Source organism: Convolutriloba macropyga, chromosome 7 (genome assembly GCF_964194025.1).
Source record: "Convolutriloba macropyga chromosome 7, txConMacr16.3, whole genome shotgun sequence".
NCBI classification, from domain to species: domain Eukaryota; kingdom Metazoa; phylum Xenacoelomorpha; order Acoela; family Convolutidae; genus Convolutriloba; species Convolutriloba macropyga.
The window spans coordinates 5,126,030-5,141,095 of NC_134474.1; the positions used below are offsets into that span (position 1 = coordinate 5,126,030).

General features: G+C 36.5%; 2 protein-coding genes across 3 annotated transcripts in view; both read left to right on the forward strand.

The window, feature by feature from the left end:
• The window catches only part of LOC142342559 (AP-3 complex subunit delta-1-like), a 365,254-nt gene that overhangs the window by 227,248 nt on the left and 122,940 nt on the right, over nucleotides 1–15,066 (forward strand). The window lies entirely within an intron of this gene.
• LOC142342560 (serine/threonine-protein kinase tricornered-like) overlaps nucleotides 1–15,066 on the forward strand; it is a 68,898-nt gene that overhangs the window by 52,082 nt on the left and 1,750 nt on the right. The window contains exons 3-7 of the mRNA XM_075393932.1: nucleotides 841–1,065; nucleotides 4,160–4,354; nucleotides 6,509–6,661; nucleotides 7,514–7,725; nucleotides 11,681–11,856. Of these exons, the coding sequence (XP_075250047.1) occupies nucleotides 841–1,065; nucleotides 4,160–4,354; nucleotides 6,509–6,661; nucleotides 7,514–7,725; nucleotides 11,681–11,856 (961 nt within the window). The remainder of the gene's footprint in view (nucleotides 1–840; nucleotides 1,066–4,159; nucleotides 4,355–6,508; nucleotides 6,662–7,513; nucleotides 7,726–11,680; nucleotides 11,857–15,066) is intronic.

Below are 15,066 nucleotides of genomic sequence, written 5' to 3' on the forward strand. Positions count from 1 at the left end.
TAAGCAAAAGTTGCCATTGAGCAAATTATAATACGGCTATTACTGTTGGTTCTAATTGAATAATTGAGACGCACCAACTCTTTAATCGATGGTGGCAATATTTTTGTCTGAATATGGTACCTCAAGCAGGGGTCCGCGACTCAAGTCAGCGCTCATCAGAATCTCTTTGGTCGCGGTTATGGGGGTCTAAGCAGACGCAACTATTGTGAAAATTGAGCAGTACTAGATTCGAACCAGCATCTCTTACTTGCAAAACCCATTTACACCAACTGGTCTTACGCTCTCTAACTTGGATGTCTCTTACAACCCGTTCTCACTCTTCTTGTTCCTCAAGGCTTCATTTCTCTAGCCAAGTATTCTTTGAACAAGGAGAACTTTTTATTAAGCTATGTCAGTTTTATCCACAATTGACATTAAGCTGTTCTCTCTCAACCTTCTAACACTCAGAACAGCTGAATCTACAAAAAAAATAAACGTACAAATTACCGATCATCACGTACTTCTTTCTATCCTGATTCCAATAAAAGAAATCTAAGCAAAACTAATGGCTTTCAGTTCTTGTGGACCGATATTCAATATGTCAAAATATACATATATTGAATATATGTCAATATATTCTTATGTCAGGCAATTTGTCATCGATCCAGAAATCTCATCGATGAAATGCTTTTGAAAAACAGGTACAAAATTGGGGTCATTTTCTCTTCAAGTCGTATTTTAATTTAAGAAAAAAATTGAAACTGAACTATTGTTGATCCTTTTATCCGACAGCCGAGTTGATTTGAATTGGATAAAAATTGAAGATTTTTTTCTCATTATTAATTGGAAAATGTTTTGCAGGAGCATTTGGAGAAGTGCGACTGGTGCAGAAAAGAGACACAGGCCACACGTATGCAATGAAGATCCTTCGCAAGAACGAGACCCTGAGAAGAGCCCAGATTGGTCACGTGAGAGCAGAGAGGGATGTACTGGTTGAGGCTGTGGACCAGGAGTGGGTAGTGAAACTCAGCTTCGCATTCCAAGATCCATACAATCTATACTTCGTCATGGAATTCTTGCCTGGAGGTAAGCTTCGCTTTTTGGTCTGTTTCAACGAATACGATACTGATTTTTGTATCGAAATGTGAAAAAGGATGAATCTCTTGGTCTTCTCTTGGTTTTATACAACTCCAAGACGAGTATTGGTTTTCTTGAGATTGTTAACCGGAAGTACGATTTGTACAGACAGCGCTGTAACTTAAGCGCAAAATTGAGTGGAATCCCTGTTTGAGCTAATTTTTTGAGTGATAAAAGTTTTTTGTGCATGCGTTTCGTTGCCTTTTTGACTTTAAGAATCGTTTTTGAGAAAATGGGGCAACCTTTTTTAGCTTTTTTCCCGTCCATTTGGCTTAATTCTTTTGCTTGCAGTTTGGTTTTTTTGTTGAAATAGTTTTTGATTGATGCTAAAATTCTCTGGATGCTAAAAAAGCATGCAAAATCAGCCCATATTTCTTGAGGTTTTTCGGTTCATTTTTCGCTTTTTCAGTTTTTGGATTTTTGGGCGAACCTTTTTTCAATCAATTTATATAGCAAGGTCCCTGTGATAATTCATGCATTCAATGCTTCTGTTTTTGATCTCAAGTGTTTTTTTTTTCAAAACATTGTGCACATACTAATACGATATTAGCACACTAAGTTCTTAAAGTTTCGTGTTTGTATTTGGCTGGATTTTTTTTTGAATAGGGCTTTCTGTGCTTCGCCAGGAACCTCAATGTCGTTTTATTGATAAATCAATTATTTGGCGTTATGTATTCGAAGTTCTTTGAAACTTTTTGGTAATTGCTAATAATGTTTATTTAAGTTATTAATTTTTTGCCATGCATGGGTACCACCGTCCACATATTCTAGCATTTGGCATTCTTTTGTTTCTCGCAAATGTTAATGCCCATTTTTTGGCGCAACATAAATTTTAAGCTCTGACTTTGAGTTTTAAAGAACTTTTCTTCCTATGTTTTCAATTTTTTCAGTCGTTTTTGTTCAACATAATGCTCTGGGAATTTGATGAGGTTACATTTATATTTTTGATTATTACTTATGACTAAAATTACTGTTGTTTATTCTCTCTATTTGTCGTGGTGCTAGATTTGGATTTTCAACGATTTTTTGCATTTGAATTTTTATCTGTTTACTTTACTATCTTCCTGGCTGATTCTCTCAAATTTTGCAAGTTTTCAATTTCAATGTGACGAATTTTTTTTATTAAAAAATATCGCCAACAAGAGAGAAGTATTTGAAATGTTGAGATGCCACATTTTTTTGCAAAACAGTTCAATTCCTAAGAATGTTATATGCTTTATGAGTTCTTAGTGTCTTTTAGTGAGCAGAGATAGTTAAATATTGCTGCATTTTTGAGACCAGTTATTTCGATACAGGTGTTCCGATATTTTTTTGAGCATGAAAGTTTTGTCTATCTTAAAGGTTTTGAATATTTTCAACCTTATCAGGTAGTAAAAATAGGTCACAAATATCAGGTTTCTAATAGTACAAAGTTTCAAACTTTACATTGTGTTGTCTCTGTCAAACTCTTGTCATAAAATTCAAAGTGTATTATTTTTTGCATGCTAGTAAAATTGTTTTTTTTTTGCTGGCATCAATGGTCAGTGGTGAATGAAATTTTTCTCGTTACGACGGGTGTTTAAATTTTTAAATTCTTACTGAATGTTTTAATTAACTCTGATGAGCCAAAGACTGGTTGTTTGCAGACAATATATAATGATTTACTTTTTTGGGAAGTTTCGACAATTTGAAAAACTTGCGGAATTGGAATTCTTTTGGCTGTTATTTTCTATCTCGTCGTCAATTTTTTTGATACCACTATTTATCGGCGTGATCGCTACAAATCTGCTTTTTGTTCTTTCGTTCACGCAATTTCAACGGGAATGAGTGTGAGACGCCACTTTCCACTCTTATTGAAGCAAGTTTTTTTTTCATTGGCTTGATTAAGTTTCTGGCCACACATGACCTACCTCATCCTCATAATGACTTCATTTCTCATTTTTTTAAAATTTATTTTGCCTACTTTTTTTGACGATAAGGTCAAGAGAAAATAGGTCACTTTAATTAAATGTTTTTAAAGGGCAACTAATAGAAACATCAATAAAACATGCAGATTCTTTATCAAAATACAAGATCTCAGCAATTAATTAAAAGAAAATGTCCTAGTTTTTGGTCTGTTTTTTTTCTATTATATTTTTGTGACAGCCGATCTACAAAGCTATTGCGGCTATTTTCTGGCAATCTTCTTGCTGTGAATATGGTCCTTTTTTCGTTTTTACGAAGGGCTTTATTTCGCGCCTTGGTAATTATGTGAGCTAAGTGAGTTTTTCGTTATTGTTCCTGGTGGATGATTAATTGCTCTCAAACGAAGTTTGTAGCAATTATATTAGTCCTGTCGGTCTTTTTTTTATGCGATTTTTCGCTTGACCAATTTTTCGTCTGACGCTTTTGACTTTTCGTCCTCAAAAACGGGATAAACAGGTAGCGCCCAGCGGGCATTATGTGCTCTTAGAGCCTTTCAGGTCTGTTTCAGCTCAAACTGTCTTGGAGACTTATACTTATGGTGTGAGGGGCGGTTCTTAGAGATTGACACCCCCCCCCCCCCTTTGTTGACCCCCCACCCCCACTATTGGCTCCACACCCCCCCCCACCGCGCTTTTGCCCCCCCCCCCCACCCAGTGCTGCCCCCCCCCCCCCCGTGGCTAGCTACTGACCAAGCCAACCGCTCGCCGGTCGTTTGAGAGCAATTCGCCCGACGTTAGTCGGTTATGTTTTAATATATCTATCGCATGTATCAGGTTTTGGATCTTTTCTGATCAGGTTTTTGGGAAATATTCAACCTAAGTATTTCGCAAATTTTCACAATTATTTTTGGATTAATGATATAAAAAGCGATTTCTAAGGTCTTACTGATGCGCGTACTACCAACTATTCTGGTTGGTTTTTTGTGTCTTTCCCATTATAGCCCCCCCCCCCCCCCCAAGCTTAGTGGTCAGATGACCTATTGCACCCCGAATCATGGTAAATATATCACAATGAGGGGCTATAATTTCATGGGGTGAGGGGGGTCTATAATGGGAAAGACCCGGTTTCTTAAAGAAAATTGGAATAATTATTTTGTTAGGTGACATGATGACGCATTTGATGAAGAAGGACGTGCTGACGGAGTACGAGACTCAGTTCTACGTGGCAGAGACAGCCCTGGCAATCCACTATATCCACACTAAGCTCAGATGTATCCACAGGGACATCAAGCCAGATAACCTCCTCCTGGACGCCAAGGGACACATCAAGCTCACAGACTTCGGATTATCAACTGGTACAATGAACATTGGCACCCAATGAAGTTTATTAGTTTTAACTCCTGTTAACATTGAGTGATTTGAAACAAACTGAAGACAGATGTTGCACCTCTCCTTAGGCTTTCAAAAGGATAATTAGTAATTGATTAATAGCCGACGTCAGCCTCTCAACGGCTATTATTTAGGCACTCTCCTTTTTTGCAATTCAAAGAATTTTTACAACTCAAAAAATTCGAATTGTATTGTGGCGTTGTCTTTTTTTTAAGATCTGTTGACACATTTCATGATTTTTGAAGTCAAATTGGAGTGGTGATTTTGGTCACGCCGAAACAGGAAGTGGAGCGAAAAAACGAGTGGTTTTGCGGCGTGAAAGGTTTTCGCTCTAATTTTAAAACAGTGAGAAAACGGTGTTTGAACGAAAATTCGCTTTCTTGTTAGTGGTTTTTTGTTCACATGCGGCATTTTTACATTGATTTTCTGTTTTTTATATTTTTCCCAATTCACTTATAGTTTTCCCAATTCACTCATAGTCCGTTCTAGGTGTAATTTTTTGTCTATTCAATGAACATTCTTTGAATTGTACGTCAGGACTTGTCCTGCTATGTTTTTTTTTAAATCGCTTTACCTTTTGATGACGTCTTTCGTTTTGCATATGTCAACGATTTTCACGTTTGACTTTTGACTTACTTCACTCACTTTTTCAACTGAATGGATTTTAATTTCTTTTGCACATTCAATTACGCAATGTGGTGAATACTGTCAAAATCAAAAGAGCAAAATCAAAAGAGACGGGATAAATCTATAAAGCCTGGTCATTAAGTCGTTGGGAATTAGGTTTTCAAAAATCATTGGAGTGTTTGCTAGATGATATTGGTATTAAGCTTATTAGTTTTCAGTTTAGAAGCTGAATTAAGTATAGTTTTAGAATCTAACTGAAACTGCAGGCCAAATTAGAACACTTTTCACCCTGAAAAAACAAAAATTTTGGTCAATTTCTCTCTCTCCTTCTGTTGCAATCCCGATGTTCATCAAGGGCGTCAACGGCGGCTTTTTTCCGGCAGTCTGCCGGCTATGTTTGCTTTAACAACTCAAATAAATATAATTTTTTTGCACATTAGCGGTTGAATGCAAACTACCGTCTTCAATCCAGGAGGAAATTAACTTGGAGACGAAGTACTTTAATCCTATTATTTTATTCAACCTAATCCTAATATTGGGTTTAGATATTTGGAGGCTTGATCTATCCTCAACATCTGTTTTAAAATAAAAAAAACATATCCTTAAAAGTTTCAAAATCAGATTAAAATGAACAACAAAGTGGGTGTTTCGTGAATTTTTTTTGCCCAATTAGTTAGTTTTTCCAGCTAAAAACAAGGTCTAACATTTATCTCAAGTGGTGTAAGAGAGCTGTAGACTTAGCTATGTAGTCACCAGACCCTTATGGAACGAAGCCATGAAAACAAGGGCAAAGGTGCCCTGTCCATCTTGGAGCATTTATCTTTGAGGAGTTAAGTCCCGTGAGCAAGTCTGCTTAAAACCATGTTAATCGTAGGTTAATTGATTTGACTCGTTTTAGCTGCCAATAAATTCTGCAACTAAGGGAAAGGGGCGGAATTAATTATGTGAATGAATTAGCAGCGTTCATCAAACTGGCTTTTAATTGGGGGTTCCCACTATAGCCCCTATCCGCCCCGAAATTATAGCCCCCTATCCGTATAGTTGTATATTTGCGATAATGAGGGGGTTATTGTTTATATGCCCACAAAGGTGGTTGTGGCTATAAGGGAGAGACCCGTTTAGCTGATGAAAAACTTAATGTAGATCAAGGTACTGACAAAGCACTTTTTGAAGGGCAATGAACATTGCAATTTTGAAAGGCCAGCTCAGAACTAATGGAAGATCTGATGAGCAAAAAATAATTCAGTACTGGATGCATTTTTAATAAATTGATGTCCTTCGCCTGATTTTCAATTCAACATTTTCATCCTTTTCTCACTTGTTCATCAGGCTAAGAGTGCTGTTCAATGTGAGCGCAAGGGGATAGTCACTAAGTTTGAGAAAATTGCCGGGTCACATTTTCAGAATTTCTAGGAACAGAAATTTCTAGGAATAGCTGTGAATATATTTTCCGAAAATATAGTGTGGTTTATTCTTCTGTGTTGTGTTGATAGGGCATCGGAAAACACACAGAACGGACTTCTACAAAGACCTGAGTCAGGTTGAGGCACACCACTTCGTTCCCTCAGGGACTACGGCAGGTGACTCAAAACGAACAGCTGAAAAGTGGAAGTCTTCTAGGCGGAAGGCTGCTTACAGTACAGTCGGTTAGCACAGCTTGTATTTTTTCTATCAAATCTGGACAGCTGGTTTGACCTTGAGTTATTACATTATGCTGTCGAACAAAGTTTGAAGCAGTTAATTGTTAACGTGTGTCTTTTTTATGATTGACCATTTTCTACTAGAACGTTTTTTGATTTCTCTTCATGAGTGAGTTTATGGGCCTGATAACCGAGTGCAATGTGTTTCAGACTAGGAAAAAGGAGGTCGGGGTTCGAATCCCTCCCTAATCGGATTTTTTTGCAGCCATAAAGAAAACTTTTTCTTTGCAACAGCCCCCTCAAGCTTAAAGACTTACACGTTTAAATTGCCTCGACTGTCGTTCGATAGCAATTTGCTCAGCGTTAGTCGGTTTATGTTCTTTAACTGAAAAAATGTCAGTTGCTATTAGGCACTCTAAGTAATGCGAAATTCTCTTCAACAATTGCGCTTTTTGACAAAATGAATGTTAAAAATATATTTAATTGCGGAATCAGTAAATTATATGTGTGAGGTTTGAGATGTACAGAAGTTTTTGTGGTAAAAAACAGTTTGTGTAGAAATTCTCTCCAACAATTGCGCTAAATTTCGACAAAATAAATAAAGAACTGATACTATTCTTAAACAATTTCAAGTGTACAAGCAATACAGTATTTGGGGTTGAAAAAAGGAGCCGTTTTTCAATGTGACTGTCATCGTCTTTAATATAGCATATTTCTTATCTGTTAACAGATCACTTCTTAACCTTTAAATAGACAACCGCTCTGGCAGGTTAAAAAACTTATTCGGCTTCTGATTTTAATTAAAAATGAAACTTTTCTTCTGGTCTATGAATTAACGTTGCATTTTTTTGCCCCCAGGAACCCCCGATTACATCGCTCCTGAAGTGTTCACTCACCAGGGCTATGGCTACCCTTGTGACTGGTGGTCCCTAGGTGTGATAATGTACGAGATGCTGATTGGCTGGGCACCCTTCTCCGTGCCAGACGGGGGCAATGAGAGGGAGGTAGCCAGACGCATCATCGACTGGAAACACTTCCTCTCTTTCCCAGTCGATAGACCCATATCCAAGGTCAGATATTGTCAGCCATCTTGAGATTGGACTCCTCATTTTTGAGATCCCTTGTTTGAACTTCTCGTGTTGTCTTGTACGTTTTGGAAGCTTACTTCAAAATTACTACCTATGAGAGTACACGAACGCTCAAGTTGGCTCATTGTCAGGTTCCACAAGATAACAGTAAAACATATTGGTTAATATGGGGCCAATTAATTGGCTGATCCCTGTGCAAAGAAAAAATATGACGAAATTAACCAGAGCGTTATTTTTGATAAAAGCAGATTATTCAGCTTTGAGCAAGGAGTGTTTAGATTGGTTAATAGCCGCCCTCATCTTCTCAGCCGGCTATTATTGCGCTCGTATTTTTTTTTTTACTTCGTCAAGCTTTTTTTCGCTTTACCATTTTGCCGCTTTTTCGACATTTTGCGTGAAATGTTTTTGACTTCTCTAGGCTAGTTTCTCTCTTCTCTCATTCTGCTTAAAGTGAATTTGAACATCAGTTGCTAAGCAAAGCAATTCAAAATGAACAGAGTCGGTATAAAAAATTGAAGTCAGAAATAGAAACGGGATAAACCCATGAAGCCCAATTTTAGATGCCCGCTATTTGAACGTCGTTCCTATAAGTCTTAGTTACCATCTCTAATGCTTATTGGTGTTGATAGTAGCCCCTGTAGCCTCCCTCTAAGAAACAGAAGTTTGTTCAACTACGAAATGCCATCAAAATAAATCGGACTTAAAAAATATTTTTGTACAAAAATCTTTTTTTTTCAATATATTCTATTCGTTCAATCCCAATCATGCTTATTGGAATCAACGGCGGCTATTTTCCGGCAATCTGCCGGGTATGTTTGAGTATTGCAGATAAAGTAGTTAATGAGCGTTTGCACATATGTTTCAACACGCTCATCCACATTATTCTTGGCTTAATTGTCCTCAAATGAAGTAGATATGGGAAACTTTCAATATCGTACAGAGTAATGGATTCTCGAAGATAGTTGATGGGTTCTCAAATATGGGTTGACGTGCATACGACAGATGTTATTTTTAATAGCCGCCCTAATCTTCTTAGCCGGCTATTATAGCGCTCCTATTTTTTTACTTCGTCGAATTTTTTTCGCTTTACCCATTTTGCCGCTTTTTCGACATTTTGCGTAAAATCTTTTTGACTTCTCTAGGCTAGTTTCATTTTTCTGTCATTCTGCTCAAACTCCTTTTAAACAGCAGCTGCTCAATAAAGCAATTGAAAATGAGGAGAGTCAGTATAAAAAAATCAAAGTCAGAGATAGAAACGGGATAAACCCATAAAGCCCATTTTTAGATGCACGGTACTTGAACTTTGTTCTCATAAGTTTTAGTTGCTATCTATAATGCTTATTGGTATTGATACTAGACCTTGTAGCCTCTCACTGAGAGACAGGAGTATGTTCAACTACGAAATGACATCAAAATAAATCGCACTTGAAAATGTTTTTGTACAAATACCAATTTTTGTTGATATTTTCTTTTCTTTCAATCCCAATAGAGTTATGGGAATCAACGGCTATTTTTCGGCAATCTGCTGGGTATTTTTTCACTAGCATGGACAAAAATTGAACGAGGCAAAAAAATGCTTAAAACGAAATCAAGCTAATACAATTGCTGAATTACAAAAGGATTTTTACCAAATGAACACCTAATTATGCCAAACAACAATATTCAGGTTATGAGTTCAAATTCTATCCCATTCAATACACAAAAATGAATGGACTACTGACTTGAATACTCAGATTCTTTCTGTAATAACAGCCTTTGGTTCTCAACAAGATAAATGACCCTACAAACCCAAAAATAACAAATAAAGTAGAAAAAATTGGAAAACGAGGTTCTTTTTTCTTCAAAAATTAGTGGTGTTAAAAATTTCAAAAGGCAATCACAACAAGGTGATGAATTACACAATACAGGTTCTAAGAAAACATACACCAAGATTCAGAAAAAAAATTAGACAAAAAGCAGAAAAAGACCGTTCATTTGAAAAGTGTTCAATTGCTCTCGACGATATATGTAGCATTTATATTATTCCTGTGGTCTTTTAGGCGTTTTTTCGATTGTCCAATTTTTGCTCTCAACTTTTCGGTCTCAAAAACGGATTGAACCGGTCAAACCAGAAAGGCATTAATGGATGAGAAGCTCTCTAAGAACCTTACGCCATCACAACTGTGTTAAGACCCCACTCCCACGCACGCACACAAACCTCAACACCCATAGCACTCTTCGCTCAAGGCTCCTTCACCTGGCGATTTGGACCCCCTTTTCCTCGCCCATCCCTTCGAACTGAATTTCCCCTCAATTTTTTGACCCCCCTCTCCCCATACGCGTTCTCACCCTCAAGGAGTGACACACTAATGCTGGTATCCTTTAGATCCAGCTGTTACTACCGAAGCCGACCGCTCGTCCCCCGTTCGAGAGCTTTTGGCCTAAGGTTAATCGATTATTTTAAAGTTCTTGCTTTCGAAAACTCTTATTTGTTGATTTTTTACTATGTTGACAAAGATCAGAACAAGCGGCGCGACGTAAGTTATTCATCAGTTTCTTTCTTTGAAAAACACTGAGATGCCAGATTTTTTTGCTGAATTTAGTTGCAGAACACTTAACCATCTATCAAAAAACTATCAATTACATCAAAACTCTAATATATAGTGTCAAAGCCATAAAAACCATCAAGGGGCTAGCCATTTGAGACTATATGATAAGACAACAGAAAAAAAATTGTCAAAGCTCCAATGTTCAAAAATATTTGTAAATCTCAAAAACCAATGGCGCCCTGTTGATCATCTGTTCGAACAATAGCATATATGCTTGATTAGAACACATATATGAACGTTCGAAGCATATATGTTCTGAGGTTTTTGAGAAAAATCAGAGAAAACAGATAGATGCCGAATATGAACTCCCTCAATTCCAAAAGTTTTTAAAAACCTCAATTTGTTACTTCGCGTCAATAATATGAACGCTTAATTTTTATAACTACTTAGTTCTTCGCTAAATATGCAGCTGCAGTTTTATCAAAATTCTTGCTGAAAGTTGATTTCGCATTGATATCTAAAAGTAGAACAAATGCGAACAGATCTTGAAAAGAAGACAGCACCAAAATAAAAATTCAAACCCTTCGGATCATAGCTTCGAGGGATCAATTATCCGCTCGATATCGCTTAGTGGCGGCTTGTTTAAATACGTAATTAATCGGGATATTAACAAAAGAAGATCATAAATATTATGAAGATGACGCTGAATATGAACAAAATGGCGGTATTTCATTCTGCGAAAATTGTCGAAACTGCCGATCCAAAATTTTCTGCTAGATGAGAGAGAATCAACTAGCACTCTTTTCAATTTATGAAATTTGTCTGAGTAGGTTTTGGGGCAGTGCTCATGGGACAGTTTAGAGAGAACTGATTAGAGAGACTTATTAGAACTGATTTGTCGACTGTTATCAAAAAGGGTAGATTATCAGAAAAATTAGCCAAATTGTTGCAAAAATATCAAACCAAAAGAATCAATAACTCCATCTCGTTAAAAAGAGGCATTTGTCGTCATTGAGCTCCTTTTATTTAAAAAGAAATAAAACTGCAAAAACGTTTGAGCAGAGAGTTTCAAAAGGTGAACAATATTAATGAAAATCAGCCAGTGTTACTTAAATTTTAAACCCCTGAAACGCCTTGAAAAAGACGAAATTCGGGAACCCTAAATGTAACGATCAACGGTAGATGGGCTCTCTAATGATGTCACTCAAAATTCTTTGAGATAAATATAACCATCTGTCAAAATTCACTGAACAAAAAAAACAAGTCGTGAAGCATATGGTTCCTCCCTCACGATGTTCGTCGGAACAACTGGAATAAGATTAAAGTTGAATCGATTTGTTGGGTTTGTCTAGTTTTGTTGACTGATGTCTTAACATATTGTAAGATGAAATGAATCGAAATGCTTTCAGGAAGCTAAGGATTTGGTGAAGAAGCTGTTGTGCGAGAACGAGAAGAGACTGGGAAGTAACAAAGAGGTCGATGACCTCAAAGGCCACTCCTTCTTCGGAAAACACTTCGACTGGGACAACATCCGCGAGAGACCAGCTCCCTTTGTCATACAAGTCAACGCCATCGATGATACAAGGTACAGGGAAACTTTCACGGTTTCGTTTTTTCGTGAAGTCAATTTCTATTTTTTGCGGCTTCCTAGTGCAAATAGCTAGTTCGAGAACTCGTCTTGCTATCAAAAGCAACAATTCCAATGAGCATTACAGAATAATAGGTCTATGCATGCGCAAATGCCCTCTTAGAAATGGGCCATTTTTAAACCGAAGTGTGGACTTCACTCGATCAGGATTAAAAACAGCATTTAAATTATCAATTGCTCTCAAACGAAGTTTGTAGTAATCATATTAGACCTGATGGTTGGAAAAAATTGAAATCTGCGAGAAGAGCAAATAATAGCAATGTTCAAAATCTTGTAGGCGAATAACAATTATGATAGATAGCGACAAGCAAGTATTTCTTAAGTGTTAAAATTTTCAATGCTTATGACGTTTTTTCTTTGCTTAAAAAATTGAATGGTAGTAACTGCTTGTCTGGAAAAGTTTTTTTTACAATGAGTTGGTGGCTTCGAATGACTTTGCTCAAGCCAAATCATTCAAACATTATTTTCTGTCAGTCAACTTAAAGTCTAAAACCTCTACTAACAATTTAGATTTTTGAAAAATTGTTCAAGCTCTCTCAAGTTGAATTTAGCGTGAATAATTTTCAGATCTTGCTGGCAAAGGTGCTCGATAGTTTAATATCAGCCCGTGATAAGGTGCCACCGACTCTCTTAAACAAAGCAGGTGATACACTGTCAACTTTTTCCTTAGTTTTTATTACGTTGTAAAAACTCAGAATTGACCAAGTAATTGGAAGTGTGCCTTCGTCACGCCTGCTTTTAAAAATGATCGCGAGCAAATGTCGAAAATTGCCGACCAATATCTATGCTTCCATGGACTTCGAAAATTTTTTCTTTATTTGTTTATACGGAAAAATCAAGGACCTCAATGCTGCGCAGGATGCATATCGTACAAAGCAGTCTACGGTCACCCAATGGGTGCTTTTTCTACGCGAGCTGTATTTAAATTCCGAGGAAAATGTTGATTAAGTCGTTGTTTATTGCGACTATTGCAAAGCATTTGACTCCGTCGATCATTCCTTCTTGTTCTTTCAAATTGCATCTGTTGGGTTGGACAAAGATTCTTTGAAATTACTCCCATCTTATTTAGTTTTGCAAACAACGAGTGAAATTTTGAGACATTCTCATTTGTCTTGCAAATCAACAGCAGGGCGCCACAGGAAAGCATTTTAGGGCTTATCTTCTTATTTCAAATCGATGATATGCTTGGTATCCCTGAAAATTCCAACATATTGCTTTGCTGATGACACAAAACTAGCGTCTAGCAAAGATAAAAGCGCTGTTCAAAGTGATTTGTACGCGCTAAGACTTCGGTTATATTGCAATATCAATAACTTAAATGCTAAAAAATGTGTTAATCGTCATTTCAGCCGAACGTCTACTGATTCTTTCTTTATCATGCAGCGATGATCTCTCTTGAGTTGATCAAATCATTGATCTGGGTATTGAAGTATCTAGCACTTGTGAAAGCTCGGCGAGCACTAACCTTTTTTTGCGTTCTATCGTATTGTTATATGGCTAACCTGGCTGGTACCCGGACCAAAGTAATCTGTGCAAGTTAGAACTCTTGAACTTACACTATCTTAGATGTATTTTTGAATCTGTTGATAATGCACGCTTGTTATTTACATCTAGTTCCCTTCCAATTTCGTCTCAGATAATGGAAAGTGATATATGCTATCAATTAGATTCTCTGCTAAAATTAACATAGTTTCCTTAGCTTCAATTATTTCTTCATAATTGAGACCCAGAGTGTAAATACGCGTGATATGGACCCGAAACGTCTAGTCGTATCGCGAGAAGGAAAACGTTTTAGGGAGGAAAACTTGTTCTTCCGCGTTCATAAAGTGGTCAATGACGCAGGTGATCACCTGAAGGTCGATGTGAGCTACTTCAATTCGAAAGCCCATGTCAAGATCCTATATATAGGTGTCTTTTTGGATCAACATAATCGAAGTATGAAAGTAATAAAGCATGTACTTGGGCTTTGAATTAAAGATGTACTGATTGCGCATTATAGGCAATGTTTTAATGTTTTTTTTTCTTATGTTTTTCATTTTTGTTAATATTAAGATCTTAAGACATGAACGCAATGCTTAGTTAACTTGTAATTCTTTAATATCCTATCAAACGCAATTGAAGTCTTTTGTTACTACTTGGGAAACGGCTTAAATGAAAGTTTGGTCGCAATTGGTGACGATTCCAAGTAATGGTCAGTTTTTCTGCTCGAAAAGCTTGACAATGATGAAATAATAGACTGACTCATTTTCGTTTGTTTGCAGTCTTTTTTTCGTTCCCTACATTTTGTCCAGATAATCAGTGGAGATAGTTTGAAAGCATAGTAAATAGAAAATGAGAATAGCATAATAAAGAAAATCGATTCCAGGAACAACTGTTTCCTCGCATCTCTTCCTCGAACAAAATTTTTGGTTTCGTTAGACTGTGAACAAATTAATTAATGTTTTCTAAATGGTTACTTGTTTTTGTAGCCTACTAAAGAAAAGGCGCGCGTTACAATCTTTATATACTATATTAAATATAATCAAATGACAACAATAGATGTGCATATTCTGACGGGGGAAGAAATCTGTTCCCAACCTTTTTTCTTAAAAATTTTGACAAGTCAGCTTGAAGTTGCCAATCAAATAGAAAATTGATCGGTAATTTTCTCAAAGTAGATAAACTCAAAATTTTGTACAAATAACTTTAGAAGCGTTTTTTGTTCGGAATTAGTTCAAGGGGTTTCCTTTTGCACTGGTAGAAATTAGCTGTAAAGAGGTGAAGATGGTAATAAAAACGCAAAACTTTTGCCGAATGGTAGTTATAATGATTATTAATAATGGAGAGTTTTTTTTGAAATGGGTTTTTGCATTTTTTTTATTGCCTCGCAAGCGTTAATAATCAATGTTTGAACAGTGAGCTTATCAAATCGTATAATTGTGCCGAAGACGGCTCTTTATTTATTTTCATTGCATAGCGTTGAAAACAATTGCATATATGATTTAAAAATTTAAAGTGATTAAAAACTCTAAAGTTTTTTGTTTTTAAAATAATCGGGGAGCCTTTATATCCTTAATTAGTTTTCTGGTGTAGTTGTGATGAAGCTATCTCACAAGGGTATAATCTTTTTGGTATCTTTTAATTTTTTAAAAATCTCTAATGCCAGTA